This window comes from Misgurnus anguillicaudatus, chromosome 24 (genome assembly GCF_027580225.2).
Source record: "Misgurnus anguillicaudatus chromosome 24, ASM2758022v2, whole genome shotgun sequence".
Lineage (NCBI taxonomy): Eukaryota > Metazoa > Chordata > Actinopteri > Cypriniformes > Cobitidae > Misgurnus > Misgurnus anguillicaudatus.
Genome location: NC_073360.2, coordinates 39,944,010 through 39,962,376, shown reverse-complemented (window position 1 = coordinate 39,962,376; position 18,367 = coordinate 39,944,010). Strand labels below are relative to the sequence as shown.

Here is an 18,367-nt window from a genome sequence, read left to right as displayed (position 1 = left end):
CATCACTGCCCACCCACTTTGTGTGTGTGTGTTTAGGAAGGACCGTACGTGATGTTGAAGAAGAACTGGGAGATGTTTGAAGGTAATGAGCAATTCGAAGGCTACTGCGTGGATCTGGCATCCGAGATCGCCAAGCACATCGGCATCAAGTACAAGATCTCCATCGTTCCGGACGGGAAGTACGGAGCGCGGGATGCAGAGACGAAGATCTGGAACGGGATGGTTGGGGAGCTGGTGTACGGGGTGAGACGACTCTGTCTGTGTTGTGTTTTTGACAGATGCTGATACGTGAACATTTACAACGCGCAACATAATGTGTCTACTGATGTTTATTCAAACATGACCAAAACATCATTCTGGGAACAGTTTTACTTCCCAGAAGAGCTTGTGTTGTGGCACAGTCACGCCTTATGCAAAACAGAAGCCGATTAGCAGTGTTTGCTTGAACTGTTTGCAGACAACTATTGACTTAGTCTATTTGCATCTTATTTTTCCACTAATAACATGCCATACATGATGAGAAATAAACAAGAAAATTAGGCAACCTGGAAATAAATTGCTTTTATAAACCTGAATACGTTTATCCTCAGCCTAAAGCAGAAATATCTGCTGTTTGACCAGAACTGAAGGTTTATTTATTTCAGCGATGTTTAGTCGTCTCTTCCATCAACAGGGTTTATATCGTCAGAGCTAAAGGTGTTTTCTCTTTAAAACGCAAGCAGAAGTATTAACAACATTATTCAGCGTGCAAGTACATAAAATCATTCATTTGTTCGTCCCCATCCGGCACCTGCTGAGTCTCCAGCGGAGAAAGGCAAACCTTCCTACTGTTGAGTGTTAATGAGCTCAGAGCGAGAGAGAGACTACAGATGCACATCTTTCTGCCCCATTAAACCCTCTCATCCACAAACCTGCTCTTCACCCACTTATACACAACCAGTAAACACACTCGTCTGCTTATACACAACTCATACACACTTAACACACACTCATACACTCATTGAATTTGCTCGTAAACACCAAACACACACTCATCCAAACTGTACACACACACACACACACACAAACACACTGAACACATGCACACTATACACACGCATACACTGTGTACACAAACACACTCACACACTCATATACTGTGTACACACATACACAAACACACTCATCCACTTAAACACACTGTACACACATATGCACACACACTCATCCACACGCCTACGCAGATACACATCCACACTGAACACACACAAAAACAGACACTCATACAATTATACACACTGTACACACACACATACACACACGCATTCACACTGAACACAATGCACACTTATATACACACACAAAAACTCGCATATACACACACAATACACACTTATTAACACATACACGCTGTACACACATGCGCACACCCCCACAACATCCTCTCATATACACTCATTCACACACTTATCCACTCATATACACACAATGCATACTCAACCACACATACACACACACAAACAATACATACTCATCTACACTTATCCACACACAATACACACTCATGCACTCATATACACACAATACACACTGATTAACACATAGGCTACACACTGTACACACACACCACACCCACACAAACAATACACACTCATCTACACCCATCAACACACAATACACACTCATGCACTCATATACACACAATACACACTCAACCACACATACACACTGTACACACACACACACAAACAATACACACTCATCTACACACAATACACACTCGTGCACTCCTATACACACAATACACACTCATTTACACATAGGCTACACACTGTACACACACACACACACACACACACACACACACAAACACACACGCACACACACACATAAACAATACACACTAATCTACACTCATCCACACACAATACACACTCATATATACACACAATAAACATCCTCAACCACAAATACAAATTGTACACACACAAACAACACACACTCATCTACACATACACACTCATTAACACATACAAACTGTACACACGTGCGCGCACACAACACACACTCATCCACTCATATACACAAAATACACAAACTCAACCACAAATCACTCAACTGTACACACACACACACACACACACTCATCTACACACAATACAAACTCATCTACACTCATCCACACAAAATATACTCTCATCCACTCATATACACACAATACACACACTCATACACTCACTGAATTTGCTCGTAAACACCGAACACACACACACACACACACACACACACACACACACACACACACAAACAACACACACACACACACTCATCTACACCTACACACTCATCTACACTCATCCACACACAATACACACTCATCTACACTCATCCACACACAATATACTCTCATCCACTCATATACACACAATACACACTCATTAACACATACAAACTGTACACACATGCGTGCACACAATAATCCACTCATATACACACACTCATCATGATCCACTCATATACACTCATTCACACACAATACACACTTATCCACTCATATACACACACACACACACACACACACACACACTCATCTACACATACACACTCATCTACACTCATCCACACGCAATATACTCTCATCCACTCATATACACACAATACACACTCATTAACACATACAAACTGTACACACATGCGTGCACACAAACAATACACACTCATCTACACTCATATACACACAATACACAAACTCAACCACAAATCACTCAACTGTACACACACAAACAACACACACACTCATCTACACATACACACTCATCTACACTCATCCACACTCATCCACACACAATACACACTCATCTACACTCATCCACACACAATATACTCTCATCCACTCATATACACACAATACACACTCATTAGCACGTACACACTGTACACACATGTGCGCACACAACACACCTCATCCACTCATATACACACAATACACAATCAACCACAAATACACACTGTACACACACAAACAACACACACACTCATCTACACATACACACTCATCTACACTCATCCACACACAATATACTCTCATCCACTCATATACACACAATACACACTCATTACGAATCTATTAACATTTTAGTACAGAACCAGCATGCATTTTCAGGTTGTTAAGAGATGGTGTATGCTTCTGTAAAACCAAACATTTAATTGCTGTACAGTAATCACCTCGTGAAGTATATTGAGCCCTTAACACACTAGCCAAACCATAGACCCACTTCAACACAATACAGTCAATCTTTACTGACATCATGCATTACTCTCTTAAAAAGACAACCTGCTGTAAAAATAGCAGATAAAGTTAATTACGAGCTATGAGTTCCTTCAGGGGTTACGGGTAAAAAAAAAAACACGAAATAAAACCTACCCACTGTACTGAACCGTTCGTGTCTGGAGGCGCGGACTTAACTTCATAGCTTCTGAATCCCACATCTCTCTAACAGTAACAGTGCTTTGCTCTCTATTGCTGCCGGCCTATAATTAAATCTATTACTGAAACATGTGATCGTACTCCTGTGGGCACCAGCAGGGCCAAAGATGCCCTACATTTACAGTAACCTTTCACTAGCATTAATCCAGTGTACACAAGTCCCCTGGATACCGAAGAGCCTTCATTGAAAAAAAGTCTCCATTCACAATTCACAACTATTCAGACTTTAGAAATGTAGTTAAATAAAAATTCATCAATTCTGTTTCCAATGGTGTTTTTACAATCTCTATCAGCCGGTTTAGCTTAGCACCTCAATGATTTAACCATAACACAAGATTCTTGAGGTTCTGCTGACATAGAGCAGTATGGCAAGCAGCATACAGTTCGTAGTATGTTTTTTAAAACGCATTGTATCTCCACTCCTAGAAAGCGGAAATCGCTGTGGCCCCTTTAACAATTACTCTGGTCCGGGAGGAGGTGATCGATTTCTCCAAGCCCTTTATGAGTCTGGGAATCTCAATCATGATCAAGAAACCTCAAAAGTCCAAACCGGGCGTCTTCTCCTTCCTGGACCCGTTGGCCTACGAGATCTGGATGTGCATCGTGTTCGCCTACATCGGCGTGAGCGTGGTGCTCTTCCTGGTCAGCCGCTTCAGCCCGTACGAGTGGCACACCGAGGAACCCGAGGAAGGGTCCGACGGTCCGCCCAGCGACCAGCCCCCCAACGAGTTCGGCATCTTCAACAGTCTCTGGTTCTCCCTGGGCGCCTTCATGCAGCAGGGCTGCGACTTCACACCTCGGTAAGTAAACAATGGAGAGCGTGTGCTGTGATTTCGGTCTCTCTGAGCACATTCGAACCAAGCTGCTGCGAAATAAAGTATGGGATTTGGGTTAAGGGTGAGAAATGATGGAAAGTGCCAGAAAGCCCTTCAGGACTGCATGTTTAGTGTCCTCTACAACATGAAGTGTAGTGATGAATAGTTTTGAGAATGAAATGAATAGAAATGCTTTATTAAGGGTTTTCTGAAGCTAGAAGCCTAAAGTCGTAGACCACACTGATGCATACTGCACAAAAACTACGTTTTAAGCACTAATCTGCTAATCTGATTTCACGCCGCAGCCTCCCATGACAGATTTGGTTCAATTAAAACAAACTTTGGTGCAATTCAGTAAAACCCCATTCACACAGCACTTTGGTCCCAGAAAATATCCGTAAAATACGTCTCGTTAATGTTCTGGGATCGCTCCCGTAAAGGGGAACTAGTAGCATTCACGGAAAGCATTCTGTGTGAACAAGAGGCAGAAATAATGAAGGGGTGTGCCTATGATTCAGCTCTTTGACACAGGGATTTAAATGCAGATCAACATTCACAACGAGAAATGTTGTCACTGCCGTTATTATGTTGAAAATGTAAATAATTGCATTCATTGATGTAAGGTTTGCACCTTACTTTTCTGCTTGCACTCTTAAAATTTTCAATCAGGGGCTACAGTGGTCCTAGTAAAAAAGGGTAGTCTGGAGCCCTGTACCTAAAAACCTTTTTGTAGACTTGCATAAAGAGAGTTGCACTAAATCCTTTTCTGGACATTTTGTTTTTTATAGTTTGCCATATATCGTTATGTATCGTCATATGATTAGCAAGCAATACACAGATTATCGGAGAATCAATGCATTGTGATGTTATCGCGAGCCAGGTATCATGTATCGTATCGTGAGGTACCCGGCGATTACCACCCCTAATATACATTGGGTGTGTTTGTCCAACCCATTCTCACCAAAAAGCGTACAAATGACATGCAGTGTGATTATCGTGCAATAGATACGCCAAATTCAGATTTTGCGTGCATATGATACGCGTGTCCTTCCCATTCACTTATATGGCGAATCGTTTCGTGTTGTTTTATTTATTGTTTTCTCATTTGTTTTCTGTTTTTTTACCATTGTCGCTTGGGTTTAGGGTTAGAACAACTTTTTGTTATATAAAAATGACATCCTAACCCCAAACCCCATCTCTAACCCCAACTCCAAGCGACCATGGCTTAAATATGGACAAAAACATGGAGAAACCTGTATATTAAATAACCTGCTTAAACAAATCTGAAATCTAACCCTAAACCCAAGCGAAAATGGTTTAAAAAACAGAAAACAAATGAGAAAACAATAAATAAAACGACACGAAACGATTCGCCATATAAGTGAATGGGAAGGACTGGCGTATCATATGCACGCAAAATCGGAATTTGGCGTATCATTTGTACGCATCTTGGTGAGAATGGGTAGGTTTGTCTTAGGACACAGCATTGTTTTGTATGGTTTGCAAAATCCATCGCAAAATGCACGTCATAAAAGCTGACCAATCAGGTTGTGACCTTATCCTTATGAGGTAAAAATCGGTTCGCTGTTTATACACTAACGGTACATTCACACAGGGTGAAAGCGTTTACGCTTGACGGAAGGCTTGTCTGAAACGTGGCCAACAGCCAATCACAGTGGCGCAACCTCAGTCACAGTGACTATCCACCGCCTAACCTCATCGAGGATATACGGCCCTCAGACCCGAGAAGACGAATTCGGAGACGAGGAAAGAGAGGAGGTATCCGACAACGTCTCCGAAGGAGAGGCAATAGGCCGCCGCTACCCTCCATGATACTCAGTAACGTGAGATCTTTGAAAAGGAAAATGGACGAGTTACGTATCAATGCTTCAGCTTGCTATGAATACCGCGAGTCATCTATAATGGTGTTCACAGAGACATGGCTGCGTCCTGATGTTCCTGACTCACTATGTGAGGTGGAGGGTTTCTCCTTTATTCGCTCTGACAGAAATGAAACATCGGGTAAAGACAGAGGTGGAGGTATTTGTGTTTTTCTTAACCAGAAATGGTGTAAGCAGTATACAATGCGGAAAAGTATTTGTAATCCTGACGTTGAATTAATGTGCTTAAGTCTAAGACCCATGTATCTGCCCAGAGAATTTGGCAATGTCATTCTATGCAGTGTGTATGTCCCACCTACCGGGAACGCCGCAAAGGCTGCAGCACACATTACTGACTGTGTTCAACAACAGTTACTGCGCACTCCGGAGGCCGTGGTTGTTATTTTAGGGGATTTTAATCATTGTAGACTGGAATCGTCACTTCCAGGGTTTTCACAGTATGTCAAATGCGGTACAAGAGAGGATAGGATCCTTGATAAATGTTACTGCAATGTGAAAAATGCTTACGTGAGTAAGGCTAAACCCCCGCTATCAAACTCTGATCACAATGTTGTCCACCTTATTCCTGTCTACAAAACTGTTCTTAAGAGCAGTAAACCATACACTAAGACTGTCAAGGTATGGACGAGCGACAGCATAGAGTCACTGAAAGGTTGCTTTCTCTTGACAGAGTGGAGTATTTTTCACGAACAGGATGTGGATAAAGCGGCAGAGACGGTTACTGATTATATAAAATTTTGTGTGGATAATGTTATACCTCAAAAAGAAATAACTATATACCCAAACAATAAACCATATATCACCAAGGAGGTTAAAGACTGCATCAACCGTAAGAAATTGGCATTTAAGAATCAGGACAGAACACAATTGAGAACTGTGCAAGCTGAGCTTAATCGTTTGCTCAGGAAAGCCAGAAGAGGACATAAAGAATTAATTGAACAAAGTTTTAAAGAAAAGAACTCAAAAAATCTGTGGGACACGATGAAAGTAATCACGAATATGAAACCGGCTAAAAAACGTTTTAGTACTTCAGATGACCTGCAAAGAGCCAATGAACTGAATGACTTTTATCTGAGATTTGAATCTCATGATTTCTCTTTTGAAGGGAAAAATGTTTTAGAGACAATTTCTATCACAGAGCAGGATGTAAGGCTGGTGATTGAACCTAAGGAGGTAACTTTGCATTTCAAAAACCTATATACTAAAAAGGCAACAGGACCAGATGGAATATCTGCATTCCTTTTAAAAACATTTGCAGATGAGTTGACACCTGCATGGCTTCCAATTTTTCAAAAATCAGTAGACTCATACGTTATACCTGCTCTGTGGAAGAAATCAGTAATTACACCTGTACCTAAAAGACCATGTCCAAAGGTGAATAATGATTTCAGGCCTGTAGCACTAACTTCTATTGTTATGAAATGTTTTGAAAGGATAATGGTGTCATTTCTTAAACAAGATGTCGGTGTGTTTTTAGATCCATTTCAGTTCGCTTACAGGCAGGGGCGCGGCACAGATGATGCTATTAATAGCATTTCACATCTGGTCAGTAAACATCTCGAGGACCCCAAAGCCTATGCACGCATTTTATTTGTTGATTTTAGTTCGGCTTTTAACACCTTGCAGCCCCACGTACTCATTCAGAAATTAAAACACATGAAGGTTAACCCCTTTATTCTTAATTGGTATTTCTCTTTTTTAACAAATCGTACCCAACAGGTTAGAGTGAATAATGCCCTTACAGAGCCCAGGCCAATCAGCACGGGTGTCCCGCAGGGCTGTGTCAGTTCACCAGTCCTTTTTACACTATACACTAATGATTGCACTACACACCAGACGGATAACTACATCATTAAATTTTCGGATGATACAGCAATCCTTGGCCTTATGCATAAAGATAAAAGTCCAGCCCCATATTATACAGAAATTGAGGAATTTGTCCAGTGGTGCGATGACAATTTTCTCGTGCTAAATGTAACTAAGACACAGGAGATGGTGTTCGACCCAAAAGCCATAGGGCATACCGAACCTGTAGTGATCAGCAACTCACCCATCACTCAGGTTAGCTCTTACAAGTACCTGGGTGTGCATATCGATAACGCACTGACCTGGAGGGACCATGTAGATACTGTCTGTTCTAGACTCCAGCAGAGGATGCATTTTTTACGTAGACTAAGATTGTATGGAGTGGATCAAAAATGTATGTTACTGTTTTATCATGCTATATTAGAGAGTATTATAATGTACGGCATCACAAGCTGGTACGGTAACCTGACAGTACAACTAAAATCACAGATTGCCCATCAGGTTAAGATAGCCATGAAGATTATGGGGGTCAAAAATTATTTACCCCTCCAGAAAATCTATGAGCAGTCAGCTATTAGACAAGCACAAAAAATAGTCTTGGACGCAACTCATATCCTTCATTCAGAATTTGAGCTTCTGCCTTCTGGCAGAAGATTTAGGGTCCCAAAATGTAGGTTAAACCGCTATAAAAATTCTTTTTTGCCCATGTCTATTAAGCTCATTAACTCTAATATGTAGGTGTGTGAAATGCAATCTGTTTGTTTTATCGGGGTGTGCAAAATGTAGGTTGTTGAGGTTTGTGATGTCAGTTAAGCGATTATAGGCCATGAGGAATGTGAAATATGTCAATTGTGTATTTGTTGGTCGTATGGAGTGTGCAATACAATTGTATTCTATGGGTACTATGAAATGTGCAATATGCCAACGGGTATTTATGTGTATTTCTTATCTTGTTTTTAAAGTGTGTAACTTATTAGTTTAATGCAATATATTAGTGTGGATTTTAGAGGTACTATGGAGTGTGCAGTGTGCCAATCGTGTATTTTAAAGGCCTTATGGATAGTGCAATGTATCACTCGTGTATTTGTGTGTGTAAAAATGTCTTCTGTATTGTTCTTGTAAAGTTACGGAATGGACAGAGTCCAAAACAAAATTCCCCTTTGGGGACAATAAAGTATAAAGTAAGTAAGTAAGTAAACCTATACTCCAGTCTTCCATAAACGTAATTGGCTGGCTCTGCCTAAGTTATTTGCATAAGGCGATCTGAGAAACTTCTGCCGCGAGCAACGGCACTGACGTGACAATAAAAGTTAAATTTGGAAGCGTTAACGCTTACACCCCGTGTGAATGCACCGTAAGCGAACTCGGAACATTATTTTTCTTTTTTGGTCCGTATCAAAAAACTAATTACAAGTGTGAACTAGGGGTGGCATGGTACATGAAAAAACATCCAAACCGTTCGGTTTGCGTGTCTCGTTTTGGAGCGTGTGTGTGTCACACGGTTCGACGCATGCGCAATGTAGCCTTGTGCCCGTATGTTACCTGAAGCCTTGTATACTTTAATCTGGCTCCACAGCGCGAGCCTCCGTTTGGGGAGGTGTTTGTACTCAACGCACAGACTGGGTGCCGGCGTGATGAGACGTCATGCTCAGCTAGATTCGCCTGGAACTCGTGCTTCTTGGGTTGCAGAGCCGCGCGCAAAGTTACAAAATTTGATGTTCACACTGCCAAGCGAAATGGGGTCTCGCGCACTCAAGTTTAAGTTCAAGTCTTTATTTTGCCAGAGCGACCTACATCGCCCGGAATTCATATCTGAATAAATAAAGTTGGTGCTTTTGTGAGTTGAGGGCCCTCACAGCCTGTGGGTAAATATGTTGGCAAAACAAGTGGTTCTAGTTCTTATACTTTTTAACCTTCTGCCTGATGGTAAAGGAATAAAAAGGGAATTAGCAGGGTGTGACGAATCTTTAAGTCAAGATCGTGCTCGTGTGGACGCGACGCGTAAAGTAAAAACAAGGCTTAAAGGAACAGTATGTAAGAAATTTTTATCAATTAATCATAAAATGGCCCTGATATGTCATTAGACATGTTGTCATGTTGTGTATTGGCCACCAGTTGTGATTGCAGTACCAGTTTTAGCCACAAGTTTTGTGATTGCAATACCAGTTTTGGCCACAATCCTACATACTGTTCCTTTAAAGCTACACTGAAGTTGGCAGTTTGATAAATTCAAGTTAATTCTTCAGTTTAATCTTTGTGTGCGTCAAGTTCAATCTTTGTGTGCTAAAAAGGCACACAAGTTCCTGTAGAGATAGAAATACACATTCTCCTTTTTCTACCAAGTAAATGAAAAGCATGTCATCAATGTCTTCTCTCTTGCTCTATCAAAATATTACCTAGATTTCCTCAGAGATGGTCCTAATATTGTGCTTAGTCAAATTCAGTTTGTGCATGATTACATGATATAACAATTTAAATACTGTATCCTAAATTGTGGATAATTAAGTTATATATCAGATGCTGAAGTAAATTTCTGGAGTGTTAACGATTAAAAGAAAAAACAACAACAAGAACCGTACAGAACAGAAAACCGTGACCCTAAGGGCCTGTTTACACGAGAATGCTCGAGGGTGAAAACGTAAAAATATTTTATCGGATGTGCCTTTCGTTTACACGCTGACGGCGTTTTGGGGGCTTAAAAACGCAAAAAAGTGAAACCACCCTTCAGAGTGGAAATCTTAAAAACGATCTACCGTCGCATTCTCGTCTAAAGAGAAAAAACGCAAAAGTCTGCTAACGGTGGCTCTCGTCGCGGACGTGTTTACGTCACAGGCATGCGCCAGTTCAGGAAAATAACAACAAACATGTCAGATAATTTCCATACATCGGACCTTCAAGTTGCCATAGCAGCTCTGATAAATATACAAGTCTTTCCAGCAGTTGTACGAATTATTCACAGCAAGTATTACTGATCAGAGAAGGCGCATTAATTACCTCAGTGAAACTGTTGATGCGCCAATTCGTCGGAGGCAAACCTGACGGCTTTGGACGAGACCTGGGAAAACCAGGAAGAAGGTTGTACGCAGGCTCATGGACTTGGTGTTGTTGTGTGTCAGTGCTTCACATTGCCACCTAGCAGCCAGCAGTGCATACTACATCGAATATCACACACTTTTGCGTCACCATATGCACGCAGATTTCCCCCTCAAAATGCTTGTATAAACGTGGAATAAAAAATTGATAACGCAACGCCACTTTTGCGGTTTCTTTTCAGATTGTTTCCATGTAAACGTAGCCTAAAACCGTAATACGAACCAAACCGTGGGCTTTGTGAACCATGCCACCCCTAACTCTGAACACAACTTACTGTACCATATTTAAGATTTCTCTACAGTTCTGCCAGTCTGTTAGTGTGGTATCAACCTAACACAGCAAAAAAAACCTTAATAGTGTGGTATCAACCTAACACAGCAAAAAAAAACCTTAATTGATAGCCCCATATCTCAGTCAGACAAGACTTCCTGCCAAAGTGGGAAGTTCCTAGGCCAGTTAAAGCTGTGAAAAGCACCAGACCTTTTGCTACAGCGTAACAACAGACAGCAATTAAGTTACTGTAATGTCGGCCGATGTGTGTGTACGCTTCACTGCGGTAGCTGGTTTACTGTGAATAATGTGTGTTTTTCCAGCACACATCAAAAGTTTTCGAAACATCTCTAATAGGGCTTTTGTGCTCTCTTTGGTAATGCGCAGCCCAGCGATGCAAGCATAACAGCTATTTCTTCTACAGTGACATGTCAAATGTGGAAAATGGATAATTCCTGCGCTTTGTCTGCGCTAACCTCGGGCTTCTCTGCAGGATCCGGCACAAAATTGAAATTCCATTTGCGTCCGGTAAACCTGGACTCACAGATCAGCTGCCTCCGAGACAAACATTAAACATTCATATTTGCAGCTGCACGGCAGAAAATCGCACTTTATTTTTAGAATATTTATAAGAATATAGCATTTTATTATTGATAACCGCAGAATGCAACGCAATGAAAAATTAACAGCCTGTGTCCAGTGGAAAAAAAGAGTGAGCCACTGAACTGCACAGAACATGGACAACATTTTTTTTAAAACAGCAATCTCTGGTTTGGGTATAGCTGTGAATCTATAAACGGATTTGCAATTGTTTTGTCACAATAGAAGATGTTTTTACATCCGTTTGGGTCTATGTGGGTTGCATGTGCGTACTGTAATACTGTAACAGTGAAGCAACCAGCTAGAAATCACCATGAACACTTCAATAAGCAGACAGTCGCCCATAATACCCTAACATTATAGCAGCAGAGGTTCTGCACAGGCAACCAACCGCTCACCGTACTTACAGAAAATAAAGTACTACCATTCCTATATGATAAAATATCATGTACGCAAGTACCGTATATGCAAGGTGCACACACCTACACAATAATAAGCATGTGGTCATTGAGTGCATTGCTGTGAGGTTAATGATGTCAGAAGCGTTTCGATCTTCAGAAACAGTAGCACTGGCATTAGCATTTGCCCGGTCAGCAGCTCTCCACATTAGGGAACATTACAGATCTTACACGCACACTTCGCTCTATTCCTCCTCATTCAATACCTCATTCACAACATAAAGGTATATGAATCGGTTTTATAATAATTGCTCTCTCTCCCCTCACATTTACACTTTAAAGCAGCATTAGACATTCTCATTGTGACTCTCCTCCTGCTCTACTACAGTCGCAGTCAACATGATCCTTATTTATAAAATAAACATTAATACATAAACACATTTTGTACAGTTATTGCACAGATTTGAACAGATCTGTCTATGTTTGTGTTTAAGTAAACAGCTATAGCAGCTAGATTTTCAATCATCAGGTATAAAACAGGATGACCGAATATGCAAAGGCGGCTTTAATTTCTTTCACTCAATGTTTCTCTCTCTCTCTGGCATCAGGGTAGTCTATCAATATCCCTTGCTTCAGTTTGAATTGGTCTGTCAGTAGCTGGGTTTCCATCCAAATGTGAAGCGAATCTTTTCAAAATTCACAAAAAAGAATAACAAATGCTAATTTGGTGCGTTGCCGTCAAGTTGAGCGAATGACGCTGGTATTGGTAACCTAGTAACCAACAGTAAACAAAACAAGGCACGCTTGGATAATGGACACAGGACTGCATGTAGTCCCAATGGGGCAAGTTATTCATTTATTAGCAGTGCAGCTTGTATTGCCAAACTAAATGCTGTGCACAGAAGAAGGAATGCAGCACTTTTGATGCAGGCACAAGCAGCAAGGGCATTAAGATGACGTCGAGCCCCATATATGGTAAAGACAACTCCAGCGGAAACAGCTAGATGGGCAGTCCCGTGGGTTTAATGTTCGCTACGTCAAAAATTATTTGGTAAATGCGTTTCCATCTCCCATTATTTGCATTTACTTTTTACGCATAAATTTAAAAACCACCTCAAGCAAGTGTAATAACAGTTTTTGTGAATTTTATTTGAAATTTGGCATTTCCATCGATTGTTTTTGATGCGTTACTCAAACTGCACATAAAATCAAGGTGATGGAAACATGGCTAGTGAGACAGAAGCTGGGTTTCCATCCAAACGTGAAGCGAATCTTTTCAAAATTCACAAAAAAAGAATAACAAATGCTAATTAGGTGCGTTGCCATCAAGTTGTTCAAGGGAATTGTGGTATTGGTAACCTAGTAACCAATAGTAAACAAAACAAGGCACCCTTGGAAAATGGACACAGGACTGCATGTAGCAGGGCTCCAGACTGCCACCAAATGGTGGCATTTTGCCACCAAAATTTGAGAGTGTGCCACTGAATTTTACATCCAGTTGCACATGTGCGACCAGTAAATTTGACCTTTTTTTTTGTGATGTGACACTGAATTTAAAACAGCACATTGTACTTTCTGCATCTATCATCAAAGTTTTTATTAGTAATACAGTATTACCTAGTAGAAATGTGAATATTTGGTTAGCATGTTGATTTACGGTATGTGCCCCTAAATTTTCTGGTTGCGCCCCTAAAATTTTCAGTTGGGGGCCACTGTGCTCCTAGTGAAAAAAAGTTAGTCTGGAGCCCTAATATAGTCATGATGGGGCAAGTTGTTAATTTATTAGCAGTGCAGCTTGTAATTGCCAAACCAAATGATGTGCACAGAAGAAGAAATGAAGAGTTTGGTTCCAAAACGCAATAAATCCATTTTGACAAATTTTGGTAAAAACGTGTTTTCTATACCAAGAAAGTGACAAGATGAAAACAACTATTTTCTGTTACAAACTTTCACATAGCATCTTTAGGTTATAAAAACATAAAAAATTCAAATCCATAAGTTGATTTTCAAAGATTTATTATAAAAACGGATAATTTTTTCCACAAAATGCAATAAATCCATGACAAGTTTTTATTCAAAATGCTATAAATCTATTGAATCAATAGCCTATATAAATGTGCATTCATCTTTGCCATGTTATATTCATTTAGTTGACTAGTTGTACACACTAATTAAAAATATAAACATTAATGTCATTAATCAAAACACTTACTTTGTCATATTAAGAACCCTGTCATTGCGGTTACTTGACGTCTTCGCTTAACGTCTTTCACAGAGATCAGCTGTAAAATGTTTTTGGTCCTGCTCGATTTTCGTTGACTTTGAGTAAAATAATGTAAAGTTTTTCATAAGATCCTCTGGGGTCAATGTGTTAGCATGAGAAGCTTGATGCTGTCGGGAGAACAAGCACCCGTCTCCCGAGTGCCTCTCGGGGAAAATATTAGATGCTGATGGCTTACGTTTCTTTCCCATCACAGAAAACCATCACAGGTTTAGCGATGCAATTAAAGTATTATTTTGTTTTGTTTGTTGATCACGAAGTACAAAGTAGATGAGGAAAACTAGGACTCTGTGTACTACGCGCGTCCGCCATTGCTTGTTTACATTGCGTGAACGGTGGGCTGTAATATCAGAAATGGATTTATTGCGTTCTGTAAAAAAGGAGAACGCATTTATCGCATTTTGGGAAAAAAGGGAGAAAAGATGACAGAATAACACGGCGGATATTGGATTTTGCGTAAAATTAAGAATTTACTTTTAATTACTGACCTGATATAATACTGATTTTGGCAGTAACTAATTTTTTTTCAAAAATGGCGTTTATCGCGTTTTGGAACCAAACTCTTCAAATGCAGAATTTTTGATGCAGGCACAAGCAGCAAGGGCATTAAGACGACATCGAGCCCCATATATGGTAAACACAACGTCAGCGTTAGTGGCTAGACGGTCAGTCCCGTGGGTTTAATGTTTGCTATGTCAGCTAATTATTCGGCAAATGCGTTTCCATCTCCCATTATTCGCATTTACTTTTTCCCGCTTAAGTCAAAAACCACCTCAAGCGAGCGTAAAAACTTTTTTGCGAATTAAAGGATTTTTATTCGAAATTTCGACAACTCGTTTTTGATCCGAGATTTTTAAAATTCTTTAAAACTCTTGCTTTTGTTATAAAACCAACACAATTGAGATACTGACATATACCAGAACAACCATGATGCAAATGTATTTTTTACAATTAAATTTACAAATGTACAATTCAATTACAAGGAATACGTTTGTTGGCACCTAAATTACTTAAAAAGCCGTCAAGTTTATAGATTTCTGTTTAATTATATTCACCTTTTTTACATTTTGGCAGGCTCCACAGTTTTAGTTGGCTCGTGGGATAGGGGTGCCCATCGAATAGTTTGATAAGATATGGACAAACCCAACTGTTGTGTTTAAATTAATCTATGCTGGGTTTCAACCCATAGCTGAACATTTTCTGGGTTGGTTTAACCCTGTGGTTTGTCTATATTTTATCCAAACATGGGTTGAAACAACCCAGCATTTTGTGTACATAGTGATAGTACTCCTAACATAGCTCAATATTTGCAATTATGTATGAGAAGATAGATTTTATAGTTTGTATTCTGAAGTAAGGCATTCTGAATATCTTTCTAATGCATTTTATGTAAAAGCTTCAGGCAAAGTTATTTTTATATATATATTTAAGTGTTGGTTTGTGCTGAGCGTATCAGAGCGTATACACAAGACAGCGTATGATTAATGCAACATGCGCTGGGATCATTTTCTCCTAAAGGATTATTGCTCTTAATCCTGTGATGTAGACATTTATAATAGTCTCCCGAACAGAGGCTTCCTGTATCGTGACTGCTCACATCATGTTTCTCCTGATGGCTCATGTTTGCATGTTAGTATAATCCTGTAAATGTCTTCAATATAAAAATGGGCCTTATTCATGATGCACAAGCAGATCTTTTATGCTTTTTTGCATAGCACTTTTCACAATACACACTTTAAAAGCAGTTTGACAATGTACAACAAATGGAGATGTTATGCAAATTTGAATTAATATTATACCACCAATGCTCTAAAAATGCTGGGTTGTTGTTGGGTCAAAAAGAGACAAACCCAATTCGCTGGGTTGTAATTGAACCTATGCCTACAACACCACTTACCACTTACAACACGCTACTATTCTTGTGCATGTTTGCACATGCAAAATCAGTCATATACATTTTTTTTCTAAATATGGGAATTTAATACCCGGAAGGGCATCCACACATCAGCACAAATGTTACACAACTGTCATAATGTCTCATTCCAGCCCAGTCACACGAAATTACGTATCTATAGTCACATAATTTTTTGATTCTTTTTTGTGATACTGTCACGAATTTCCACGTTTTTTGTGATGGTATCACGAATTTCTGTTTATGTGTCATTGTTACGTATTGGTTACTCAACTGTTTTGTCCTAATTTCTTACCATTTTCGCTTCGGTTAGGTTTAGATTTACATAAAATGACATCCTTACCCAAACCCAACTCTAACCCTAACGACAGGCGACAATGGTTTACAAATCAGAAAATATAAAAAATAAATCTGAAACAAACAGTATAAACCATTAAAGCGACATCCTAATGCAAACACCAAATCTAACCCTAAACCAAAGCGAAAATGGTTTGAAAATAGGAAAAAGCAGTTGAGTAACCAATACGTAACAATGACACATAAACAGAAATTCGTGATACGATCACGAAAAAACGTGGAAATTCGTGACAGTATCACGAAAAAGAATCAAAAAAATGATGTGACTATAGGTACGTAATTTCGTGAGACTGGGTAGCTCATTCACATACCTACATAGATTCAGTCTGCTGTGTGAAACTTTCTTCGCTGTTATCAAACTCGGCATCACTCCTTGCGTCATATCTCCCTGTTATAACACCTGTCTCTCATTCTGTCAAAGCCCAATTGATTTGTGAGTTCTGCAGTGTTTCTGCTGAATCTTAAGCACCATGGTGGAAGAAATAAGATTTCAGTTGTTCAGTTTGCAGACTGAAAATTTTTTAAAAAATGTTAAAACAATACAAAGACCATGGGCCCTATTTTAACGATCTAAGCGCATTGTATAAAGCGCACTGCACATCGTCTAAACGGGCATGTCCGAATCCACTTTTGCTAATTTAACGACTGGAAAAATGGTTTGTGCGCAGAGTGCACGGTCAAAAAGGGCTGGTCCTTTTTTTAATGAGTAATGGGAGTATTTTGGGCATAACGTGCAATAAACCAATGAGAGTCTCAGCTCTCATCCCCTTAAAAAGCCTGTTGGGCTGACACTATGTCTAATCCCTATTTAGATGACGGACTTTGTAAACTGAAAAACTAAGCGGAGGAAGAAGATCCCCAGGTTGTATTGGTGACTTACACACCCAAATGAGAAATTGAAAAAAAAAAACTGAAGATGAAGAAATTTACTTTCATGCCTCCAAATCACTCTTTAACGAAAACGCATCAAAACTTTTCACAAATTCAGGAGATCTTCTGACAGTAAGAGAAAAAAAGCACAGATTGCTCGGCCCTGTATAAATATGTAAAGTAGCTGCGTTACAATTAACCCCGTGTTAGTTTGTGCCCCGCTCACCCCTATATATTAGGAGCTCAGATGCAAACCCACTAAGTGCATCTGGCATCATTTCTTGTTAATTAGCACTTTTTTTAATCAAACTCTTAATGGATTCTGCCTAAAATAAATTAATAATTGGTATTTCTGAATAGCCCGAGGGATTTGATACGAAACTAGTATACGATGAACGTTTAGTATGTGTCGAGAACATTCGGTTACAATCGTTATCTAATTTTTGACAGAGGTGGTGTTTAGCGGATTTTGCATCTGAACACTTCATATTTATTTTCTTAATTTTTTGTTTGCAATGTATCTGTTTTACTAATATGTATTTACTGTTAAGCTGCTTTGCAACAATGTAAAATTGTAAAATGTGCTATAGAAATAAAC

The 18,367-nt window shown here is 39.7% G+C and overlaps 1 protein-coding gene, 1 long non-coding RNA gene and 1 pseudogene across 12 annotated transcripts in view; 2 read left to right on the top strand and 1 right to left on the bottom strand.

The window, feature by feature from the left end:
• LOC129438676 (uncharacterized) overlaps positions 1-18,367 on the bottom strand; it is a 164,632-nt gene that overhangs the window by 112,550 nt on the left and 33,715 nt on the right. The gene's annotated exons all lie outside the window — the stretch shown is intronic.
• The window catches only part of gria4a (glutamate receptor, ionotropic, AMPA 4a), a 126,503-nt gene that overhangs the window by 77,795 nt on the left and 30,341 nt on the right, over positions 1-18,367 (top strand). For all 9 annotated transcript variants that reach the window (XR_012367782.1, XR_008642665.2, XM_055197498.2 and 6 more), the window contains 2 exons: positions 37-243; positions 3,893-4,266. Coding sequence is in view for 7 of the 9 variants with exons in the window: in XM_055197498.2 (XP_055053473.2) it covers positions 37-243; positions 3,893-4,266 (581 nt within the window). In the remaining 2 variants the exon portion in view is untranslated. The remainder of the gene's footprint in view (positions 1-36; positions 244-3,892; positions 4,267-18,367) is intronic.
• Positions 2,272-3,773, top strand: LOC141361535 (uncharacterized; annotated as a pseudogene).